At 32.8% G+C, this 15,716-nt stretch overlaps 3 protein-coding genes and 1 pseudogene across 4 annotated transcripts in view; all 4 read left to right on the forward strand.

Annotated features, from left to right (window-relative positions):
* The window catches only part of LOC144548394 (uncharacterized), a 61,658-nt gene extending 56,089 nt beyond the window's left edge, over positions 1-5,569 (forward strand). The window contains exons 4-6 of the mRNA XM_078297056.1: positions 1,279-1,796; positions 5,075-5,415; positions 5,489-5,569. Of these exons, the coding sequence (XP_078153182.1) occupies positions 1,279-1,796; positions 5,075-5,415; positions 5,489-5,569 (940 nt within the window). The remainder of the gene's footprint in view (positions 1-1,278; positions 1,797-5,074; positions 5,416-5,488) is intronic.
* LOC144548306 (actin-related protein 2/3 complex subunit 2A-like) overlaps positions 1-14,310 on the forward strand; it is a 55,826-nt pseudogene extending 41,516 nt beyond the window's left edge. Inside the window, exon 11 of the transcript XR_013509337.1 lies at positions 14,196-14,310. The product of XR_013509337.1 is annotated as an actin-related protein 2/3 complex subunit 2A-like (transcript). The remainder of the gene's footprint in view (positions 1-14,195) is intronic.
* On the forward strand, positions 6,573-12,128 carry LOC144548395 (uncharacterized). Its single transcript, XM_078297057.1, has 4 exons — positions 6,573-6,684; positions 8,840-9,375; positions 9,475-9,818; positions 11,588-12,128. The coding sequence occupies exons 1-4, from the start codon at positions 6,573-6,575 to the stop codon at positions 12,126-12,128; spliced, it is 1,533 nt and encodes a 510-aa protein (XP_078153183.1).
* Positions 12,149-14,203, forward strand: LOC144548423 (actin-related protein 2/3 complex subunit 2A-like). Its single transcript, XM_078297084.1, has 6 exons — positions 12,149-12,507; positions 12,600-12,677; positions 12,761-12,893; positions 13,324-13,404; positions 13,499-13,592; positions 13,877-14,203. Exons 1-4 carry the CDS (start codon positions 12,427-12,429, stop codon positions 13,350-13,352), a joined length of 321 nt encoding a protein of 106 aa, XP_078153210.1. The 5' UTR covers positions 12,149-12,426; the 3' UTR covers positions 13,353-13,404; positions 13,499-13,592; positions 13,877-14,203.
* Positions 14,311-15,716: the final 1,406 nt, after the last annotated feature.

Genomic DNA, 15,716 nt, shown 5'->3' on the forward strand with positions numbered 1-15,716 from the left:
TTCCCAGTTGACTAACTGTCCATAGAATTGATTTTTTTCTTTTATGCAAATAATTTATTTTAAGCAATATTCATCTCAATTAGACATATTATGTTGAAGATTGGATAAGGTAATTACTATATAACTTGAATTCATACTACATATAGAACACATTTAAGTTAGTTTGCTATTATTGCAATTACTGCAGGGACAACAAGTCCCGACCTGTATGGAAGAATACAGACGGATGTCAACAACAATGACAAGGCACCATTTGATGAAAACATCCAAAAGGTGATGCTGGAATTCACAGGCCAAGAAGAAAGTCGATCGGGGTTAGACCTTGTGATGGTCTTAGATGTTAGCAAGAGAATGGAAGAAGGGAAGTTAAAAGAATTGCAAACAGCTATGCAATTTGTGATAAAGAAACTCAGTGTTGTTGACCGTTTGTCGATTGTCAAGTACAACTATGACGCAGAGAAGCTATGCCCATTGCGCCATATGACTGAAAGTACCCAAACAGAACTCCAAAATCTGATCAATGATTTGTTTTACAAACGGGAAGATATGAACATCACCAATGGCCTTTTGATGGCGCAGAAAATTCTCAATGACCGTTCAGTTAGCAATGGACGTGTTGGTGCTATCATGCTTATATCAGGGGGTGAGGAGGAAAGAGGCAATGCCGCCGCTGTTTCGGTAGGAAACTTGCCCGTGCACACATTTGGTTTTGGTAATCATCACGATCCGAAGGTACAGTTGAAAATAGAAAATAAACCCTTATTTATTGTCAATTTCAAGCAATAATTTGCTTGTGCTGCATGCTAATTAACTTGTCCATGTTCTTAATAGGTGCTCAAGGCTATTGCCAATAATAGCCTGGGAGGAACCTACTCAGAGGTTCATGTGGACAACTTGACCTTAGCCTTTTCACAGTGCTTGGGTGGGCTTCTCAGTGTGGTTGCTCAGGACCTAACAGTGACCGTCAGTCAAATCAAAGATAACTCAACAATAAGGCAGGTATCTGCCGGAAGTTATCCGCAATCCATGGACAATACTGCAGGTTCTGTAACTATAACATTTGGTGATATATACATCTATGAGACTCGCATGGTGTTAGTCGACCTTCATCTCCCTTCTACTAGAAAGGAACAGGACGCAGATGTTCTCAAAGTCTCTTACACATATAAGTATATCAAATCACAGTACTAACTTGCAAACAAATTATGCATACGTGTATAACCTATCATCATTTTGATGATTGTTATCAACCAAATTGTAATACTTATGCATATGCAGGTTTAATGGAGAATTGTTTGAGGCCGAACCCAAGACTGTTACTGTACACCGCATGTCAAGGTTGACAGCTGAAGAACAGCAAGCACGGCCTTGGGTAAGAGCGGAAGAGGTCCGTCTGCTTATTGCCGAGGCAATTAAACAAGCAATCGATATCTTCGATGCTGATGAGGAGGATCTGAAAAGTGCTCAGGACAAGCTGGAAAATGCTCTGCTTAAATTGGACGATGCACCTTTTATATATAGAGATCAATTGAAGGCCAAGCTCGGGACTGAGCTGAAGGAGCTGCTTAAATTATTGCACACACCTGCAATTAATAAAATGCATGCCCGTCCTTTTGCATATTCCTTACTGATTTCCCTTGCCACACAGCGTGAAACGGCAAGAGGAAAAAATATCGGTAAGTTTCAGCTCTACGCCACTCCCATTATGCAAGAATTCCTTTTGGATGCCAAGTTCCATGAGACGATGAGCCGCAAGTTGGACGACGACAACCCTATATTTCTTCCTGCAGATTCAGGTTCGTTCCCAGTTGTCTAACCGTTCTTAGAATTGATTTTATTTTTTACCAAATCATTAATTTAATTTAAGCACTATCCATCCCAATTAGGTAGCCATCTTTTGTTTTGAAGATTGGATAAGGTAATTACTCTATAACTTGAATACATACTTCATATTGATCGCATTTGAGTTAGTTTGCTAATATTGAAATTACTGAAGGCTGGTGCAGGTTCGATACTGTGCCAGTCAAGGATAATTATACAAAAACCAAGCAATCCATGAAATGAAGAGCAACATTTTGATAATGAAATTATTAAGGCGCCTTCCAACTGAAGTTATAAAATGAGCCCACACAACTTAATTAACCATGAAATAAACAAGATACATCCTCATGATTTGCATACCGATGTAAATATATTTTAATGGGTCAAAGATCGCATTTGAGTTAGTTTGCTAATATATTCATAATACATATAGACCGATTTTTTTGTATAATTTATTTTAGGAAAAAAAATTTTCATTTTTCAGTTTTTATAATTTATTTATTTTTTGTATTGAAGTATTACAAATATTTAATATATATATATATATATATTTTTTAATAAATGGAATACTATATAATTTGATTTATTCGAAAGACTGCTACAAATAATCCAGATCAACATTTTTCATGCCGGATTTTTTACTAAAACCAGAATATTTTTTTTCTGGATTTAGGATTTTTTTATTGGATTTTTTTTTCATTTTTCAGTTTTTATAATTTATTTATTTTTTGTATTGAAGTATTACAAATATTTAATATATATTTTTTTAAATAGATGTAATACTATATAATTTGATTTATTCGAAAGACTGCTACAAATAATCCGGATCAACATTTTTCATGCCGGATTTTTTACGACCGTAAGAAAAATTAATATAATATAATATATGTATATGTATATGTATATGTATATGTATATGTATATGTATATGTATATGTATATGTATATGTATATGTATATGTATATGTATATGTATATGTATATGTATATGTATATGTATATGTATATGTATATGTATATGTATATGTATATGTATATGTATATGTATATGTATATGTATATGTATATGTATATGTATATGTATATGTATATGGAGTTAGGCTGGGGTGCTATGGATAGCATAGTGGCCTCCCGTGCTACGGCTCAATATTCAAGTTTTCAAAATCCAAACGGTCGATCCGAACCGTTCATTGTTTAATCCATATCGAAATGTGCTTAGAGACCAAATTTTATATTTTTTGGAATTTTTTTACTATTTATTAAGCATTTTTGAAACCGCTGTTTTCCAGTGGTGCAGAATTTTAATAAAAACAGCGATTTTGAAACCATCTTAATAAATAGCAAAAAAATTCCAAAAAATGTAAAATTTGGTCTCCAAGCACATTTCAATATGGATTAAACAATGAACGGTTCGGATCGACCGTTTGGATTTTGAAAACTTGAATATTGAGCCGTAGCACGGGAGGCCACTATGCTATCCATAGCACCCCAGCCTAACTCATGTATATGTATATGTATATGTATATGTATATGTATATGTATATGTATATGTATATGTATATGTATATGTATATGTATATGTATATGTATATGTATATGTATATGTATATGTATATGTATATGTATATGTATATGTATATGTATATGTATATGTATATGTATATCTATATCTATATCTATATGTATATGTATATGTATAGGTATATGTATATGTATATGTATATCTATATGTATATGTATATGTATATGTATATATAATATAATATAATATAATATAATATAATATAATATATGTATATGTATATGTATATGTATATGTATATGTATATGTATATATACTATAATATATATGTTAAATTTGTATACTAAAATTTTTAATCGACCCGAACCGTTCAACAAAAATTTTTATTTGATCCGAACCGTTCAAAAAACAGTGATTTTCTACCCATCTTAAAAAATAGTAAAAAAATTATAAAAATTATAAAGTTTCATCCCTAACCATATTTTAGTATGGATATCATGTTGAACGGTTTGGATCAACAATTTAGACTTTCAATATGAAGAAAATGAAGATATAAAATATGAGGTGTGATGAGGTACAAAAAAAATGAGGTATTGGAACCCTCGTTTAGTGCTTCAAAAATTTAGTTTAAGTTTTCGTTCAACGGTAGACATTCAACGATCGGTATTTTCAAAGTTTTCAAAGTCCAAACAGTCGATCCAAACCGTTCAACATGATGGATATTTTAAAATGTGCTTCCAGATCAAATTTTATATGTTTCTAAATTTTTTTACTATTTATTAAGATGGGTACAAAAATTCAATGGTCTGAATATAGTGATTTTGTTAAATACTTAATAAATAGTAAAAAAATTCAAAAAATATAAAATTTGATATGCAAGCACATTTTAACGTATATATTATATTATATATACATATATATACATATATTATATTATATATACATATACATATATTGTATTATATTAATTTTTCTTACGGCCGTAAAAAATCCGGCATGAAAAATGTTGATCCGGATTATTTGTAGCAGTCTTTCGAATAAATCAAATTATATAGTATTCCATCTATTTTAAAAAAATATATTAAATATTTGTAATACTTCAATACAAAAAATAAATAAATTATAAAAACTGAAAAATGAAAAAAAAAAGAATCCGAAAAAAAAATTTTCTAAAACAAAATTTTCCTAAAAAAAAAAAATCCTAAATCCGGAAAAAAATTATTCCGGTTTTAATATCCATTTACCGGAAAAAAAATTTCCAGAAATTGGTATTGAAACTAGAAAAAAAATTTCCGGTTTGGGTAGTTTTCGAAATAAACAAGAGGTTTAGTTAGTTTTTTTAAATTTATATATTTTTTTGGATAGAAATAAAAAAATCGGACATATAGAAATTATTAGTGGGTCAAAGATGCAAAGAAATAATTTTGTACAATAAAGAGAAAATTAACAAAAAATAATATTTTTTTAATTTAAAGTGGGCCAATTTATAAAAGATCCAATTAGACCAAGTCAACGATGAGCCAATTGTTCTTCCACCAGGTTCGTTCCCAGTTGACTAACTGTCCATAGAATTGACATTTTTCTTTTATGCTAATCATTTATTTTAAGCACTATTCATCTCAATTATCCCTATTATGTTGAAGATTGGATAAGGTAATTACTATATAACTTTAATTCATACTACATATAGAAATCATTTCAGTTAGTTTGCTAATATTGCAATTACTGCAGCGACAACAAGACCCACCATGCCTGAAAGAATATGGCTGACAATCACGAACAACAACAGGGCACCACTTGAAGAAAATATCCAAAAGGTGATGCTGCAACTCAAAGGCGCAATACAAAGTCCATCGGGGTTAGACCTTGTGGTGGTCTTAGATGTTACCCACACCATGAGAGGAGGGAAGTTACAAGAATTGCAAACAGCCATGCAATTTGTGATAAAGAAACTCAGTGTTGTTGACCGTTTGTCAATTGTCAAGTGCAAATATCCACCAGAGAGGCTATGCCCATTGCGCCAGATGACTGAAAGTACCCAAACAGAACTTCAAAATCTGATCAATGATTTGGTTTGCAGCATTGATTATTTGAACATCACCGATGGCCTTTTGATGGGGCTGAAAATTCTCAATGACCGTTCAGTTAGCAGTGGACGTGTCGGTGCTATCATGCTTATATCAGGAGGTAAGGAGGAAAGAGGCAATGCTGCCGCTGTTTCGGTAGGAAACGTGCCCGTGCACACATTTGGTTTTGGTAATCATCACGATCCGAAGGTACAGTTGAAAATTGAAAATAAACCCTTATTTATTGACAATTTCAAGCAATAATTTGCTTATGCTGCATACTAATTAACTTGTTCATGTTCTTAATAGGTGCTGAAGGCTATTGCCAATAATAGCCTGGGAGGAACCTACTCGGATGTTCGCTTGGACAACTTGACTTTAGCCTTTTCACAGTGCTTGGGTGGGCTTCTCAGTGTGGTTGCTCAGGACCTCACAGTGACCGTCAGTCAAATCAAAGATAACTCAACAATAAGGCAGGTATCTGCCGGAAGTTATCCGCAATCCATGGACAATACTGCAGGTTCTGTAACTATAACATTTGGTGATATATACATCCAAGAGATCCGCAAGGTGTTAGTTGACCTTCATCTTCCTTCTACTACAATGAAACAGGATGCAAATGTTATCGAAGTCTCTTACACATACAAGTATATCGAATTACTCGTGTATATAACCTATCATCATTTTGATGTTTGTCATCAACCTAATTGTAATACTTATGCATATGCAGGTTTAATGGAGAATTGTTTGAGGCCAAACCTGAGACTGTTACTGTATGCCGTATGTCAAGGTTAGCAGGTGAAGAACAGCAAGCGCTGCCTAAGGTGAGAGAGGAAGAGGTCCGTCTGCTTATTACCGAGGCAATTAAACAAGCAATTGATATCTTTGATGCTGATGAGGAGGATCTGAAAAGTGCTCAGGACAAGCTGGAAAATGGGCTGCTTAAATTGGAGGATGCAGATATAGAGGAATTGAAGGCCAAGCTAAGGACCGAGCTGAAGGAGCTGCTTAAATTATTGCACACACATGCAATTTATAAGCGTGAAAGATATAATGTAAAAGTCCTTCCTTTTGCATATTCCCTACTGATTTCCCTTGCCACACAGCGTCACACGGCAAGAGGAAATGATATCGGCAAGTTTCAGCTCTTTTCCACTCCTGCTATGCAAGAATTCCTTGAGGAAGCCCAGAAGTTGCTTAAAGTATCGGACGACGACCCAGTTGATCAGGATTCATCGGACGACGACCCAGTTGATCAGGATTCATCAGGATCAGGTTCGGTCCCAGTTATTTCACCATTCATACAATGATGTTTATTTTACAAATAATTTATTTTAAGCAATATTGATCCCAATTAGCCATCTTCTCCATGCTGAAGATTATATAACGTAATTATACCATAACTGAAATTCATACTACACTGGAGAAGTTTTGCAAGTTTTACAGTCTATCCAAATCGTTACAATTTCTCTCATATATTTAATTTGTTTTACATAAACTATATATAAATTACTAAGCTGATGTCACTATTAAATATAATAGTTAATATTCACTTAATTTCTCTCATATATTTAATTTGTTTTGTACTCATATTCAATAAATAATTGTTTAATTTAAGCACTATCCATCCCAATTGGCCATCTTTTGTTGAAGATTGGATAACGTAATTACTCTATTAACTTGATTTCATACTTCATATTGATCGCATTTGAGTTAGTTTGCTAATATTGAAATTACTGAAGGGCCAACCTCCACCTTCTGTGAAGTTGCATTCTCACATTTTTCTGTAAAGGCTGGTTCAGGTTTGATACTGTGCCATGTCTAGAGAAAGTGTCGTACATTTTGATAATGAAATTATTAAGGCCTCTTCCAACTGAAGTTGTAAAATGAGCCCACAAAATTAACTTAATTAACCACGAAATAAAGAAGATACATCCTCATTTGCATATATACAGTTGGCCTGAAATATATATTTGTGTCAAATTTTAGTCGTTTATACATAAATTTTTTATGTGTCAAATATTAACAATTACCAATTCTTAATTTGTAGTTAGTCTATCTGTAAAAGATACAAAAAATAATAATTTTGTACAATAAAGAGAAAATTGACCCAAAAAAAAAAAATTATTAAAAGTGGGTCAATCTATAAAAGATTCAATTGGTCCAATTTAATATATATATGTAATATTAGTTCTTCAAATTCTTATTTGCAAGAGAAATTTATTGTGTTTCATATTATGAAATGATATTAACAATTATCAATTCTTAATTTTTAGTGTATCAATTATTTATCTAAGAAAAATAACTTGATATTATTAAATTATTAGTGGCTCAACCTATACAGATACAAAGAAATAATTTTGTACAATAAAGAGAAAATTAACAAAAAATAATTATTTTTTATTTAAAGTGGGCCAATTTATAAAAGATACAATTACTCCAAGTCAATGTTTTAGTTACCCTAATCATTTTATTTCATTTTCTCCAAAGCAACAGTAACATGTCATATCATTTCTTCAAAATTCTTATCTGAAGGAGAAATTTCTCGTGTTACATATTAAGAAAAAGATGGTCCGCATCAAGAAAAAAAAATTAATATTCTATAAATTTCGAATTGGTAACTTTATCATATGTAAATTCTATATAATCTCAATAATTTATTAGTTTTTTTTATTTTTTTTCTTACCTGGTCCCATATTTTTGGTCTTCTCTAATTAATTAGTACTTAATTTTGATAGGAACATCTTACCTTATTACCTTAATTAACTGCCTATGATACTAATTTAAAATTGAAAATAAAAAATAGAATGAAAATGATTCTGTTGTCACTATGGACAATTTAGTACAGGTGAATGTGGCCTTGATCGAAATTCCGACATTTTTATTTTTACCCCATTAAAAAAATATTTTAATAATAATAATCAAAGTTTAGTAACAATTTTAAAAATACCCCACCCGTGGAATTTTTCCACGGGCTGGAATTTGTTTTTTTTAAAAACAGAAATTTGTTTTTTTTTGTATTGAAATATTAGAAATGTTGGATATATTTATTTGAAAATAGATGGAATACAATATAATTTGATTTATTAGAAAGACTGTATCAAATAACCCGGATTAATATTTTTCAGGCCGGATTTTTCGCGGTTGTAAGAAAAATTAATATATTTCTTTATGTGTTATTGGAAAAAAAAATAAAAATACTTAGATTCTGAGTTATTGATCCCGGTTCAAAAGTCACTTCTATGTAATCTAGAAAATATTGTGATCCTTCTAGGACATTTAATTTATGAAAAGTTGTATCTATTTTTGAAAAAAAAAAACTTTAAGTTATTTAATAATTATTATTCAAAAAGTAATTATACCATAACTGAAATTCATACTACATTGGGCATGCACGTTTTGGTTAATTTTCTAATTGCTATTTCTGCAGAGCCTGAGAAAGTACAGCTGGAAATCACAAGAAACGATGTGGCACCTCTTGAACAGAACATCCAAAAGGTGTTGTTGGAGCTCTCTGGTCAAGAAAATAGACGGACTGCTTTGGACCTTGTGGCGGTCTTAGATGTTAGCAGCAGCATGGAAGGAGATAAGTTAGAAAAAATGAAAAGGGCTGTGCTAGATTTGATAGATAGTATAGTGGTCCTTGATAACTACCGTTTGTCGATTGTTGAGTATTCTAGTAAAGCAAAGAGGCTATGCCCATTGTGCCTGATGAGTACTGCAACTTCTAGAGAAAAACTCCAAAATCTGATCCTTGATTTGGAATGTCAGCCTGGAACGAACATCACTGATGGCCTTGAGACGGCACTCAATGTTCTCAGGGATCGTTCATCAGTTAGCAGTGGACGTGTTGGTGTTATCATTCTTATGTCGGATGGTGACCAGAATAAAGGCGGTGATGCTGCTGATTTTCCAGTTGGCAATGTTCCAGTGCTCACATTTGATTTTGGTAAAGATCATCCGGAGGTACAGTTGAAATTTGCAAATAACCTCTTACTTTTTTACCTTTTTAAGCAAGATTTGGACCGTGCTGCATTGTTATTAACTTTTTCATGTTCTTAATAGGTGCTTATCGCTATCGCCAATAATAGCGGGCTGGGAGGAACCTACACGGAGGTTTGCATGGACGATTTGAACCAGCAGTACTTTTCCTGTTTCTTTGATGAGCTTCAAAGGGAGGTTGTTTGGGACCTGACGGTGACTGTCAATCAAATAAAAAATGAATCCACAGTAAAATGTGCATCTGCCGGAAGATATCTCCAATCCATAGACAATGCTACTGGTTCTGTAACTATAACATTGGGCACGCTCTACAGGGAAGAGCCCCACTTTGTGTTAGTCGACATTCTTCTCCCTGTTACTAAAAATGATCATGAAGCACAAGTTCTCCAAGTCTCTTACACATACAGGTATATCAAATTACAGTATCTTTTTTTGAAGGTTAGTGGTTTTCAAATACCAACTAACAATTTCATTATATTAATCGGTTATACAATAGAAGAGATAATGATTATGACAACGGTTTGGTACTCTGATCAATTATATTCTTACGTCATTAATTTTTACAATTTTATTTAATAATAATTTTTCAACGATGACCCAAAAAATTAATTTGCTGATGGCCTTAAATTTATTTTTATTACAAATAGGTCCATTATTAAATATTTACCAGAAATTGTATTCTTCTTTTTTCAGAAAAATAATTCATAAATCCAATTAACTAAAAAGTATGATTTATATTGATCAATATCTCTAATTAGATCTTTAAAGTATATTTCTGAAATACTAAACACGGAGAAATATATCAAACTTATTTAAGACCAGTAGAAGTCGAATTGTCAGATTCAATCAACAATGCAACATCTAATGTATAATTTGACCGAAACAGTCAAATCATAATTCTTGATAGATCATCTAAATAAATCATGAAATCTATTGTCTCTAAATTACTATATATCTATCAATAGTAAGTTTGATTTACTGTAGATTTTATAAAATCACAGCTCTTTGATTAGCTATAAATATTAATTATAGGCTATTTGCTATTTTAATTGAAAATTATATCTTTGCAAGCTTCACTTACAAGTTTAGCTATATAAATAATTAAAGCATAATTTGTATACACTGGATATTGAATATTGCTCTGATTATAATGATAACATATATTTCAAAAAACAATCATATAGAGAAATTAAATTAACTAATTTAATTTCATGATGCATTCAGTCAATCAAATATTCATTATTATATAGAGAAATATAGAATGATTAAAGTTGTTAACAACTAATAGTAATTTTATTCTGTTTTTTCAGAAGATCATTTCTAAATCCAATTAATTTATCTCAATATAACAAATCAGATTTTAAATTTTATTTATATTTCTGATTTTTTTTATTTAATAATTTATTGATCAATTATTTATAATGTAATTGCAAATACATCAATTACAACACTATGTAACTGATGTTACAGGTCATTACTAGATAACAGTTTTTATTTCTCATTCAACGAACCAATATTTATAGATTTCTTTCTAATATATGTTAGACGATGATACAATTATATAAACGAGATACTAGATTATATATTCAAATTCAATCTAACAATTTGATTGAAGTGGTCAATTTATTATACTCTCATATTAATATTAATGATTTGTGTAAATAAATTATTAGACCAACTAATTGCTGAGTACTAAGAAATCTACACATCCAATTTCAGAGTTTCAAATTTACTTTAATCACTATCCGAATCCAGAATTACGCTTAAGATTGTTGATATAAAATTTCAGAATATTCTAAAAATTTATACCAACAAAATGAACTCTACGCTCTGAGCTCCGATGATGATGCACATCCGGCTCCGCTTGGCTCCGGTTTCTCCCCTCTCTCTCATTCTCCTCTCCGCTCGAGAAGTTAGAACCGAAAGAGAGGGGAGATGTTGTGTCAAGAATGAAGATTACAATTAGTAGTTGAGTTGAATGGAGAGAGAGACCGAGGAGAGTGAAGAGGAAGAGGGAATTGGAGTGAGGTGGCGGCTACTGTGCAAAGCCTATAATCGCTTTGGCGATCAGCTTCAAATTATAGTATCTTCCAAAGAAATTATGTATATGTGTAATTGTGTATAACCTATCACTATTTTGATGACTCTCATCAATCTAATTTTAATACTTGTGCAGAAGCAGCTTTGATGGAGAACGGTGTGAGCCCAGAACTGCCACTGTTACTGTACGCCGCAAGTCAGATTTGACAGCAGAAGAAAGGCAACCACAGTCAGATGTAACACATGCAGAGACCCTTCTGCTTATTGCTGAGATGATAAAAAAAGCAACAGGTGTTGCCGATAAGGAGGATCTGAAAAGTCTACGGGATAAGCTTCTCCATAATCTGAAAAGTATTCAGAATCTGGACACATATAACATAACCATCGTCTATAATGAGATGCGGTGGTTGAAGGAGGAGGTTGAGCAGCTGAGTGAATTGATGCAATCAGAAGCAATAAATGAAAACCAAGGCCGTTCTTCTGCATATTCCTTACTGATTTCCCATTACAAGGAAAGGCGATCCAAGGGAATTAGTAATATTAGTGTGAGTCCTGCTTTGCGAGAATTCGTTGAGGAAGGCATGATGTATGATGACATAGATGAATTACTTCTCTATATGGACCGCTTCATTTCTGCTCTCCAATCCATTCGAATCATTATTAGACAATTCCGTTGAGTAGTTGTCCAACATTCAACTGATAGTCCAACTGATAGTCAATGGCTAATGATAAAAAAAAAAATCAAATTTTCTTTTATCAGTAGACATCCATGTCACGCCTACTTCAGTTATCAAATCACCATTCGATACAAATCCAGATAAGTTTGGTACCAGAGCTTGAAAATTAAGTTACTTGGCTAAGTTTTCTTCCCATGATATTCTTCCAGAACAAAAGAATTCTATCTTCGTACACATTGCATCTATTAGAGAAGTGGTTTTAGGGGCCCCACTCAAGGTCTTTTTGAAAAATCTCAGCATGAAGACGGTGGGGCCTGAAGCAGGGCAACCTGTGGCACTTGTTCATCGTCCCAATGAATCATTCTTTGTCATTCCCCAGGTAATTAATCACTTACCAGTCTTGATGGAAACAATAAGAAGGATTTAACAGAGTATTTTAATAGATAACATTTTATATTTCTTGAATGTTAGGCAGATAGAGTTACAGTGATTTATCCTATGAGTTTCCAGGACTCGACTGATATTGTCTTGGCAACTTCTTTCTTGCAAGTAATTCTACATTCCCTCAATTATGAACTTTTTTTTTTCTCTGACACATGAAAAAGCACATAACATGATTATTTTCTAAAAAGGAATTTGTTGAGGCAAGGCGAACAGCTGCCCTGAATAATGCACCAACTTCTATGTGGTCACAATCACCACCTCCTGAGTTGAAAGGATCCCCTGGAAGCGCACTTGCTGCAAATGCTGGTTTTGTTACTTTTGGTAATAATTTTAAATTTATGACGCAAGTTCCATTATACAGTGCCAACAGAAACCAAGGGCTACAACTTCAGTTGTCAGTACTATCTTTCAGGCACTATACCAGTCATGCTATTACCCGTCAGTTTTGGAATGTTAGAGACCTTCTGAATTGTTTTACTTGCAATGCAAAATATAATTTTTGTGGAATTATTACGATCGAACGATCGGTATCTAAGTTCAAGTATTGTGTTACCTGAGAGTATGAACATTATTTTTTGCTTCTTTTGTCATGCACATGCAAATTAATTCTTGCTTTTATTTTTTTGGGACACGTACTTGTACTCTACTCAAAAAACTATAAAATTATGTATTTTTCTCTCCAAATTCTATAATTAAGTATTTGTCATCAATCCAATTTTATTTAACTATATTAATTATTTTATCCTTTTAGGTGAATCCCGAAATGGTCCCGCAGTTTGAAAAAGCTGGTTTTATTTTTGTTGGAAAAGATGAGACACAAAAATGAATGGAGGTATGATGTTATTACTCATTATTTCTTGATTAGAACCATAAAAAGTTGTCATTTTGTACTTGTATTGTAACATTTAACATGTTAATGGATTTAGATCGTAGAACTACAGAACCACCCGTTTTATGTGGGTGCACAATTTCACCCGGAGTTCAAATCAAGACCTGGAAAGCCTTCTGCTCTATTTTTAGGTAAATGCTTGTGCCAGTTTACTAGTTTGTACTAACTGGTACAGTTAGCACCTAACCTGAACATGTATGTAATAAAAGTTGGGTTTATAAGGTATCAGTTAGCAAGTATGAAAGCAACATATTCTGCTAATTGCTTCATCCCTATACTAGACATCATGTTTTTTTCTTCTAACTATACCAAATTTTGGTTGACATGTACTGGGGCCCTTTCCAATTTACTATTGCTGTAAATCTTTTTTTTTTTTTTAACTTTTTTTTTTGTACCTTTTTTTTTATGTCCATAGGGCTAATAGCAGCATCATCGGGCCAATTAAGCACCGTTCTCCAAAGCAACAACAAGATAAACAAAAAAAAGAGTTATAACAAATGGCTTTATGAACTCAAAACTCCAAAATGGTCATGTAAATGGCCACATGAACGGTCACATGAAGAAACCCCTAAAACCTCTGGTGAATGGAAATGGAAACTACTATGGGAATGGTAATGGATTGCACTTCTAGCGTTACATTAGTCGTTTAATTTGGGATTTATGGTTTTGTTTGTGTAAATTTTGCGTTCACGGGATACGAGTTAAATCTCTCTTTCTAACAAAAGTTTTAGAAGAGCTGAGATGGTGGTCCTGTAGTTTTATCAGTGGATCACCTTAAATGATCTATTAAAAGAGATTTTTAGTGTGTTTTTAAATTTATGTACTCAGTTTAAGCCCGATTTTTTTATTAATAGAAAATAAATTAATAAAATATCGAAATAGGGGGATAGGTTTTGGTTTTTGTCGAGATATAGGTAGAACGGGTCCTGTTATCCCGTCCAGCGAAATGGGACTAATCATCCCGTCCGGCTTATGACTAGTTAACCCTTAACCAACTCAACGGAAAAAAAAATCGGGACAGGAAAGTAAGACCCGTCCGGACTCCGGGGTAAAAAAAAAAGAAAACTCGGGACGGGGAAGTAAGACCCGTCCGGACTCGGGGGTAAAATTAATTTCGTTTGGACTGGTCAAACTTAGCCACCCTTTCTAACTTCTTAAGAACAGGCGTCACTTTCTCAAGGACTCAAGCTAGGGTGGAAGTACCTTGATCATCCAAGTGGTATACACTAAATTAGAGGAACTCTGAACCAAGTATGTCTCTTCTATACATGAGATATTGAACCAGCACCTCTCTCTATATAAACACTAACCTTACTATGAAAAAGGGCATGAAAACATACTCTGTTTGTTTAATACATATCGCCTCTCCTCTTCTCCATGTTGCTTCATTTTTCTCCTTTGGTCCTTAACCATTAAGTCATATGTATATAGTTCTCAATTGTAAATATCATCTTTGTCGAAGGCTACTAATCAAGCTAAGGTACTGTGAGATATTTATTCTTATGGACAACTCTCCTCCTACTATATATATTACTTCTGTGACATATTGAGTATTATTACTACTTAGCCGGATGCTTCTTTTGCTCAGTTAGTCAATATTGAATCAATTATTACGGCTATCCAATTAGTTAAAAACTATCCAATTAGTTAAAGCCTATTACCTCTTGATGCCTAGTAAATTCATATACAGAACACTAGAGTTCCTATACTGGTATAGGTTGATATCTTATTCTCTTTGCTACATATTTATACCCGTAATTATGGTCAATGAATTATAAGCATCGACCAGGATAACTCAAGCAGCTGTCCGGACGGGTCTTACTTTTCCGTCCCGAGTTTTTTTTTTTTTTTTTTTTACCCCCAAGCCCGGACGGGTCTTACTTTCCCGTCCCGATTTTTTTTTTTTTCCGCTGAGTTGGTTAAGGGTTAATTAGCCATAAGCCGGACGGGATAATTAGTCCCGTCCCGCTAGACGGGATAACAAGACCCGTTTTACCTATATCTTGACAAAAACCAAAACCCCTATTTCGATATTTTATTAATTTATTTTCTATTAATAAAAAAATCGGCAGTTTAAGCGCTAGCGAGTTTATTCAACTATAATTTGTTAGACTTGCGCATGCTTGTAAATTTGAAAGATTGAACAAGAATGTTTGCTAAGTATGCACTCTTTTTGAATTAATGGAATATATAAAGTATTTTTTTTATTGCAATTGTTTAATGCTTTGCAACATGTAAATTTGTTAACTTTGAAT

The sequence above is a fragment of the Carex rostrata genome, chromosome 33 (genome assembly GCF_964058835.1).
Source record: "Carex rostrata chromosome 33, lpCarRost1.2, whole genome shotgun sequence".
NCBI classification, from domain to species: Eukaryota; Viridiplantae; Streptophyta; class Magnoliopsida; order Poales; family Cyperaceae; genus Carex; species Carex rostrata.